The 9,500-nt window shown below is 44.7% G+C and overlaps 1 protein-coding gene across 1 annotated transcript; it reads left to right on the forward strand.

Moving 5' to 3' along the window:
* Positions 1-3,042: 3,042 nt before the first annotated feature.
* LOC133460192 (zygote arrest protein 2.S-like) lies at positions 3,043-5,164 on the forward strand. Its single transcript, XM_061740764.1, has 4 exons — positions 3,043-3,606; positions 4,077-4,169; positions 4,263-4,337; positions 4,874-5,164. Exons 1-4 carry the CDS (start codon positions 3,043-3,045, stop codon positions 5,015-5,017), a joined length of 876 nt encoding a protein of 291 aa, XP_061596748.1. The 3' UTR covers positions 5,018-5,164.
* Positions 5,165-9,500: the final 4,336 nt, after the last annotated feature.

A 9,500-nucleotide genomic window follows, 5' to 3' on the forward strand; every position in this document is an offset into this window, starting at 1 on the left:
CCGGCCGCGCAGCGCCACCTGTCGGCCAGGCAGGGGATGTTGTCTGGGGCGTTCACGTGATGCTCGTACCACAGTGTAACTTCTACCCTACATTTGTAGACATGATAGCAGATGTGTATTTTGTAAACATGACGATCATACATTTGTTTTATGAATGTGAACATACTTTAAGTTTCTGGAAAAAAAATTGAAGAATTTTTTGACATACAAACTAATTAAATTAGAAGCTAAATATATCTTACTATATTACGAAAACCAAAATTACAAAATTCAACAACTGGTCAACTTAATGATTCTTGTTGCTAAGTTTCACATTCATAAGGCAAAATTCTCCAAATCCTGTCCATCCTTAGTTCCCTTTAAAGTTGATTTCAAAATGTATTTTGAGACAATACAATTGGTTAATAACAAAAAATGTAATACCACTGTCAACCTCATAAAAGAAATGTTTACGGATATCTGAATGTATTGCCTTCCTTTTATTATTTAGTGTAATTGTTAATGTCACGAACTACTTGCACTTTATTGTAGCTTTTTTTGTGAAGAGAACAATTTTATATTTTTTGGACTATAATGATGCCTATGTATGTTTGTTTTTTATATTATTGAATGATGACTGCCATTTATTTTAATTTTATTGTATTTTCTGGAATTCAAATAAAGTTTCATACAAAAAAAAGTACCCTACATTTGGTCAATTCTGGCACCATTAATGTGCTTTGTAGAACAACCTGTAATTTGAAGTCTTCTTAGCTTATTTTAAAGCAGTTTTTTCATACCGAGTTAGGATGAATAAAAAAACACAGAAAAAGTGGCCACAGAGAGCCCAGCATTCCGACGGTCCGTGAACGCACCTAGACCCATGGTTATGTGTGTGATCTATCGAGAACAGTTGAACTACACGTAATGCTGCCATTAGGTTGATAATCATCTTTCTTTTAACTGGTATTCACACACCATTTGATTGCCATTGAACAGGGTGATTGTAACGCAGTCAATGCAGCCTTTTTATTGACGCATTTAAACCTGTGATAGAATGAGTCATTTATTGGCCCCATTTCCTTTGTCTGCCAACCTGTTATCATTAAATCCTAACGCATCTGACGAATCTATTCCACCCTACAAAAAAACATTTCTGTTGAATGTTATTGACAAGGCCCTATTATTTTAAACGCCAGCACAAATCCCATTGCTTGAGATGGTTTTCGTATCTTTGAGGAAAAACAAACAAAAAAAAGACAAGTGTCTAGATTTGCGGGCAGTGTGTGTGTGTGTGACAGGTCTGTGTTCAGCACGGCCTGTAGGGGGCGCTCCAGCACAACGCTCATGCTTGGCACTAATTACATAGATTACTACAGGCTGGAAAAGTATGGGATATTTTTCTGCTTTAATAGTGGAAAAAAAGTTTATTTTATAAAGGTAAGGTAAAGGTAAAATATCTGGCTTAAAAAATAAATTTTCATGGGGACATGACTGGACAGTGTGAACTCAATCCTGACCTGCTCCCCCTCCGGTTACCAAAGTGCTGCACAATGAGTAAAGTAAGACATAATAAAATAGTAAAAAACTAAAAACCAAGTAAAATAGATAAGAGCACATAAAAGCACGAAATAAAAACACACCACACAGACAACAACCAGTGATTCAGAAACATAAAAGACAAGACAGAGACCACACAACTCTCATGCTGAATTAAAAGCCGAAGAATAAATATGTTTTAAGATGAGATTTAAAAATTTCGAGTGTGGGGGTCATTTTGATGTGGGGAGGTAGCTCGGTCCAAAACTTAGGGGCTATTGGTGAAAAAGCACGGTCGCCGCTGGTTTTTTGCCTGGTTTTGGGAATATATATATATATATATATATATATATATATATATATATATATATATATATATATATATATATAGTCATCCCTGTACTGCACCAGTTAGCCATGGTGTCTGTGTCTCTCCTTTCTCTGTTCTTCATTCTCTCTGTCTGTTCTCTCTTTTCCTGCTCTGCCCAGCTGATCTTCAGCAGGAAGATCCAGGTCCTGGTCCAGGTTTCTTCCCCCCTTATGATCCAGGTCCTGGTCCAGGTTTCTTCCCCCCTTATGATCCAGGTCCTGGTCCAGGTTTCTTCCCTCCTAAAGGGGAGTTTTTCTTGCCACTGTTTATGTAATTATTGCTCGGGGGTTTATGTTCTGACTATTTGCACTAGGGTACAAATAGCAAGCCCCCATCAGCTGAGCTATTCACACCCTGTTGACATATGAAAACAATATTAAAACAAATGCGTTACCCATGCCCATGTGCACCGACGTGTCTGCACTGGAAGAAGCAATTTCATTTAAATTTTCATTCGTTCACAATTCATTGCCCTGTGATGAAGAAAGAATGAATAAAACCATTCTGAAACGGAATTCAGAGGTAAAGTACGCTTTGTATTTATACGGAAGAGTATTAGGACCATGCAGGAGAAAAAATATTTGAGAGGGGAAGATTTTTTTTTAATTGTGCACTTCGAGAAAGAAGTCGAAATGTCGAGATTAGTGTTGAAGTACAATTTCGAGAAAAGAGTCGAAATGTTGAGAAAAAAGTCAAAATGTCGTGAATAAAGTTGAAATGTTGAGAAAAAAGGCGAAATTTCGACTTTACTCATGAAATTTCGACTTTATTTCGATATTATTTACTGAGATCTAATATCATAAATACTGTTTTATTGTGCACTTCGAGAAAAAAGTCACAATGTCGTGATTAATGTTGAAATACAATTTTGAGAAAAAAGGCGAAATTCGTGAATAAAGTCGAAATTTCGAAAATAAAGTTTAAATACATTTCGACTTTTTTTTCTCGAAGCCACAATAAAAAAAAAATACCTTTTTTTTTCTAATAATACATGGGTGCAAATAGCATACATTGATATTGGTAAAGCCTAAAATTGAATGAAATCCAATTCAATAGCAGACTGCACATGTGGAGTCAATGAAGCAATCAGCGCTGCCAGAGAGGCCGGTTTAAATCCCGCAGAGCGGGGCGGGCACGGGTTCCACGGCTCCGGGATGGAGGGGTTCCTGTCCACGTTCACGGCCTATAACGTGTACAGCAGCCCGCTGTGCGCGGCCCCGGGCCCGGGGGCCCCGCGGGGGGCCCTAGGGGGCCCGGGCCGCGGCTGGGGGAAGAGGGACGGCCGCTTCGTGGCCCCCCACGGCCTCAGCTACCTGGAGCTGTGGAAGGTGCTGCTGGCCCAGGTGGGGCCCCAGGTGGTGGGGCCCCCCGCGGGGCCGCGCACCCGGGACTGCGGCGTGCAGGTGAACGCGCAGGCGGACAAGGTGGTGCAGTGCTCGCTGGGGCCCAAGCTGCTGCTCTGCGACGAGTACCCGTCCCCCTGCTCGTCCCCCGGGAGCCCCGCTGCGCAGGGGCCCCGCACGCCCCCGGCCGGCCGCCTGCGCATGCTCAGACCCGTGTCCATCTACTCCCCGCTGTTCGACCGCAGGACCTTCCTGAAGAGGCTCCGCGACGGCGGCGGGAGCGAGGACGAGGCCCCCGGAGCGGCCCCGGGGGACGAGGCAGCAGAGCAGGACCTGGGGACGGAGGTCCGGACCCCCAGGGGCCCCAGCTTCCAGGTGAAGTTCCTTTTTTATTGCCACACGGCCAAGCCGGGGGAATTAAGCCTGAATTATGGTGCTGCGTTAAATCGACGCAGAGCCTACGGCGTATGGTACAGGCTGATTTATGGTTCCGCGTTACACCAACGCAGAACCTACGCCGTAGGGTGCGCGTCGCCGCGTACCCTACGGCGTAATGCTGCGTTCCATTTGTCCTCGGAAGTGGGGATTTCCCAGTTCCCATTTGGAATTTTCAACTGGAACGAAGTGGGATTTCCCACTGGGAAAGTGGGAGAGTCTTCACAGCCCCCGAGTGCATTTTCTTGTAAAAACAAAGGACTGAAACATCAGCCCTCCAAAGAGATGCCAGTTTGAGTATGAAAGCTTACATTTTCAAGCTGCATATTCCTTTTATAAATGTTCTTCCCATGCAACACGAAGGCCACCACTGTTTCTGACGTGTATTTGTCCTGATGTGTGTGTTGTAGTTCTTGGAGCAGAGGTATGGCTTCTTCCACTGTAAGAAGTGCAACATCCGGTGGGAGAGTGCTTATGTATGGTGCATTTCTGGAACCAGTAAGGCAAGTGATTTAAACTGCAGTAAATCAACATGCAGAAACTATTTCTGTATCCACAAGTGGGTGTTTTTTATATTTATATTTTTCCTTTCTCAGGTGTACTTCAAGCAGCTCTGCCGGAAGTGCCAGGTGGGATATAACCCCTACAAGGTGGAGTCTATCCTCTGCAAGGTATTACCTTGGCTATAAGAAGGAATGATAGTCACTCTGTCCTCAGCTGTACTTCATAACAATTCATGCTGTTCTTTCTCAACTCCTAAGTCAAAACTGATGTACAGGGCTGTCTCAGAAAAATTAGAATATTGTGATAAAGTTCTTTATTTTCTGTAATGCAATTTAAAAAAAACAAACATTCTGGATTCATTACAAATCAACTGAAATATTGCAAGCCTTTTATTATTTTAATATTGCTGATCATGGTTTACAGTTTAAGATTCCCAGAATATTCTAATTTTTTGAGATAGGATATTTGAGTTTTCTTAAGCTGTAAGCCATGATCAGCAATATTAAAATAATAAAAGGCTTGCAATATTTCAGTTGATTTGTAATGAATCCAGAATGTATGACATTTTTTTGTAATTGCATTACAGAAAATCACAATATTCTAATTTTCTGAGACAGTCCTGTATAATGGAAGTGTATAATTTTAGAACTTTTTTTTCGGGCTGCATTTACGTTATCACTCATTTCCCTCTTCTCCCTGGTAGGGCTGCTCTCAGACGTGCTGCAGCTGTGAGAAGAAGCAGAGGCACATTAACATGAAGAGGCCTCACCGCCAGGACCTGTGCTGCCGCTGTAAAGGAATGAAGTTGTCCTGCGACGCCACCTACAGCTTCAAATACATCGTCTGACTGCCCAGGAGGACTGGACTTTGTATGTCCCCACACCGGCCATGACGCAGTCGTCCCAGCCAGATGAGCAGGGATGCTGCGTTAGTCCTCCAGTGCAAGCTGCTTCTCTGAACACTGTAAAGCTGAGGCCCTGCATTGGTGGGTTAATGAGATGTGAAAAATGCTATTTTTGTAAAAGAAAATAAATTAAATAATTTCAACTTGGAAGTGCAATCCTTAGTATTTTGGTATAAATGGGATTTTATGGCGCTTTTCCACTAGTACCTACTCAGCCCGACTCGACTCGCCTCAGTTTGGTTCTTTTCCACTAGGGGTCTAACGTGCAGAGTAGATACTTTTCTGTAACTATTCTGCCAAGGTTCTAAGCTGCTGAGTCGGCTGTATCTGACATCATCACACTACAGGCCACCGATTGGTCGGGGGGTTGGAGTCAGACGTCTGAGTCAGGAGGAGGAAATCAGAGAAAGACTCTGACGGTGGATTCTTGTTCATTTTATTCAACAGGCAACGGCAGCAAAAGTCTGTTAGGTGATCCAACTCTGAGGTGCAGATGTTCATAAACCTGGTGCTGAGGAGAGAATTAAAAAGAGATCTAGACAGAGATAAGGAACGACCAGATCTACCACGATCTGTCTCTTCATAGCTGCTCACGGATCCAGCTGACTTTTCAGCAGCGCAGAGACAAACTAACAAAAATTAAGCGTCACCTTTTGAAGCTTCTCTTATTTTTTAACTTTATATGGAACACAAGCCACAGACCCAGCAGCACATCTATCATCTCCAGGTTCTACATCTGTAGTGTTGTCTGTTTAGATCACAAATACATCACAGCAGCTTCACTCAAACCTCCTACTTCTGCTCCAGGTGCTGAATTCTTATGGAAAATAAACCAGGCCGAGTAGGTACTAGTGGAAAAACACCATAAGTGGACACGGTGTGTTGGTAGGACGGCCGTTTGGGACTGGAACAGCCCTGGTCTGCGCTACGTAATCTAAGATGATTCCTCTTTAGAGGAGACGGGTTTTGTGCAGCCACTAATATCAAAATGCAATGCTCAGGGAGGGACTCTCGATCTACAACCACAACTGAGAACTTGGGTGTCGGTTCTGTTAAGAATCCACACATGCCTCCGTTGTCTCCAGAGCATTACTCATAAATCACTTATTTTGTGTTTTGTTTTTACTGCTGCAGCCATTATCCATGCGACGTGTGAAAATCCTCTTCAGCTAGCAGAAGGAATCCACTTGAGGATGCAAACGTCCAGGGATCCAGCCTGTGGGCTGCAAATGGTTTTTCATGTGCTTGACCAACAGTTCAGTGCTCTCAATCTTCCAAATGTTCACACTGTACTAACTTTCAATGTAGCAACACGTCGGCACTGAAAGATCAGGGGTACAACTTCATCCCTTGATTCCTGACAGTTATTGAACTGAAACACCCCAGACATTGGGCAACTTAACATTTTATAAATGTTTTGGGGGGGGGTGCAAAGGTTTATGTACCAAATATGCAGCATCAAAGGGTTAAAGTGGGCAGTTACACACACACAATAGCACAATATGTTCTGATATGTTTTTACTTCTGACACCAACTTGTACAGAGCTTCAACTCAAAACTTCACAAAGGCCGTAAAAGTATTTACATTATGAAAAAAAATATCTAAAGCTTTAAAAATGTGCAACTTGTTCTGCATGCAAACACACATTCTCCCACACATGAAAAAGAAATTGCACCCATGTGAGCTGGAAGCTCCCTTTAAAAGTCATACAAACATCTGGGATGAAACGGTTCTGTTAATGGTTCAATCACTCTACACGACACTGAAGATGCATGCATGGCAGTTTGATTGGAGAACAAACATCTATATAAAAAGTAAAATGAGCTGACTTCTAGCGGATCAGATATAAATAGGAATCAAGACATTTGTACAGCGAAGGGAAAGGTGACTGCCGGGGGGAAACGAGGGGGAGTGTTTAACTTCAGTAACTAGGACTTTGTTTTAAACATCAATGCTTGCTGAATGTCAGCATTTACATTATGTCACTACAAAATTACAGACATATGCTACTCTGGTTCTGTGACTAGAACTATCAACAGTAAACAGACTAAATATAGAGTGAACATGCACCGTCCTCCTGGCACGTGAACACAGTCTACAGGTAACGGTGCAGGACAGGGAGAAATGGAGTGTGTACACTTACTAATGACAGTTAGCCGCGGAGCAGTGTATGCCACACGGGTGATGGCACGCAGGGAACAGACCAGTGTTTGTGAGAGTATAGAGGGAATGTGCATGACGTCACTGATGAGACTTCACAGCGGGTTACGCCCCCCAAGTGTCAGAAAGACTGAGTGGCAGCGTAAACTTTCAGTTTGAGCAACTGGAAAACATCTAAAATTGGAAAGAGTTGTTGTGTGATCGACTGTACTCATAGATTTAGCAAGAAATCTGAGTTATCGTTTTACAGACTGCCGAAAAATAACCTTAAGCGAGACAAATGGATCACTGCAATTCACAGAAACAACTGGATTCCAGACACCGAAACGTGGATTTGTGGTTCCCATTTTGTATCAGGTAATGTTGGATTTTTGGGTAGCTAATGTTAAACAGTCAAATCATAAAGTTCAGTGTCTTCATCACTTTAATTTCTACAACAAATCCTGCCTTGAAGTCGGACCAAGGCAGGATTTGCTTTGCTTTGCTTCGTGTATTTCCCCGGCGTAGAAATTAAATACATATAAATATCAGGAAAAAAGCCAAATATTAATGTCCATGGACCACTGGTTCTTGGTAACTGTACCAAATATTAATGTCCATGGACCACTGGTTCTTGGTAACTGTACCAAATATTAATGTCCATGGACCACTGGTTCTTGGGGTAACTGTACGGGTCACTGTCAAGTCCAACTGCCTTTAATTTAAGCCCATAATCAGCTGTTATTCCGTCTTCTCCACTAGTTGCAGCTGTTTTTGCCACTCAGTGTGAGTAAGGGGGCTGGTCCAGCGGGGAAGTGACGTCAATGCAGACCCTCTATACGCAGGATACAGGATATAAACGGGACAGGAGCAGTAGAAGGAGGCACGCTTGAAAACTCTGCGTCCGGCCTGTCAGTCTTTCAGTCAGTGTGAGGTTTGGGGAGCAAACGAGATGCCAGTGTACAGTAGAAATCATTCAACTGGGTCATGCATTGCACAGTTTCCTCCAGAGGAGGTGTCAGAACAGTAAGCACAAAAAGAGAATAAAGTCACTCCAGCATTTGGTGTTTCTTTTCAGTAAAACTGACTTCTTTTTCCCCTCACAGTAACACAATCCCCTTTCTGTAACTATAAAAAACACTAATACTAAAACCCCATTTAGTGCAATAGAGGGAACTCTTCCAGTGATGTTACCCGGTGTCACAGGTCGCCCCCCCCGTCGGTGGGGATCCCACCAACACTACCACCTTCCTGAGGGAGGCAATAGACCCCAGTCTTCACTTCCTCAGTATGAAATCCAAGCTACAAGCCTTCCCAGGTCCACGTGTGCAGGACGGAGAACATGCTGAGTGATGGGCGTCCAGCAGGAATTCATCCAGGGGCAACATTTTTCACAACATTAAGCTGCAAAGCAAAGCCAGTGCTTGGACAGAATCACACCAGGTCATTGTTGTCAGCAGGCCAGGCAGCCACATTGTATCCAGTGTGTTCACAGATCATCCCATAATGTGTAAAATCTTCAGGTACGTCTCCTTTTTTAGTACCAAAACTGGAGGGGTTGATCAAGACTAGTTCATTTCAGGCGTTTTAGATTCACAGTCAAGTTTTTTTAGGTCCACTCTCGTAAAAACCTTTACATCTTAGGTCTGGACGTCTGAGGGTTCAGCGTTCAGGAGCCCCCCCGCCTTCAGCAGGGGCAGGGCGGCCCGGCCCAGCTTCCCCAGGTAGCGGAACAGGGGGCGGGGGAGGGGGCAGCACCAGCCCCACGCTGGCGTCTCCTCGGGGTCGCCGGGGCCGGGAGGGGAGCGGTGTGAGGAGGCATTGGGGCCCGGGGTTAAGACTGGTCCGCGGTGTGGGGGGGCGGCAGATGTGCTGGAGCATTTGTACAGAGAGCAGGGGAGGTGGGGGAGATGGGAGGCCGGAGGGGGAGCAGGGGCAGCTAGGTGTGAGAGACCGTATACGTGTATATGTGACAGAGGAACAGTCTGGGGTGAAGGAGCGTGGAACGGAGGATGGAGGCTCGTACTTTCAGGGAGAACAGCCCTGGCAAGCTGTCGTGTGCACAGCAGTGTAGACCCCGGCTGGACCAGGGGGTGTGGGTGGCCGGCCGGGGAGAACAGGTCCGGGGGGCCGGGGAAACCAGCAGGATCTACAGGGGAGAACAGGTCCGGGGGGCCGGGGAAACCAGCAGGATCTACAGGGGAGAACAGGTCCGGGGGTCCGGGGAAACCAGCAGGATCTACAGGGGGGGACAAGGAGGACAGCAGGGGGAGGTTCAGGTCCAAA

This window comes from Cololabis saira, chromosome 14 (assembly GCF_033807715.1).
Source record: "Cololabis saira isolate AMF1-May2022 chromosome 14, fColSai1.1, whole genome shotgun sequence".
Lineage (NCBI taxonomy): Eukaryota > Metazoa > Chordata > Actinopteri > Beloniformes > Belonidae > Cololabis > Cololabis saira.

Bases quoted from the DNA above. Each gene is read 5' to 3' on its own strand.
- LOC133460192 (XM_061740764.1), top strand. From the start codon at position 3,043: ATGGAGGGGTTCCTGTCCACGTTCACGGCCTATAACGTGTACAGCAGC. The intron at 3,607-4,076 runs GTGAAGTTCCTT...TGTGTGTTGTAG, and splicing joins CCAGGGGCCCCAGCTTCCAG to TTCTTGGAGCAGAGGTATGG. The intron at 4,338-4,873 runs GTATTACCTTGG...TCTCCCTGGTAG, and splicing joins TGGAGTCTATCCTCTGCAAG to GGCTGCTCTCAGACGTGCTG.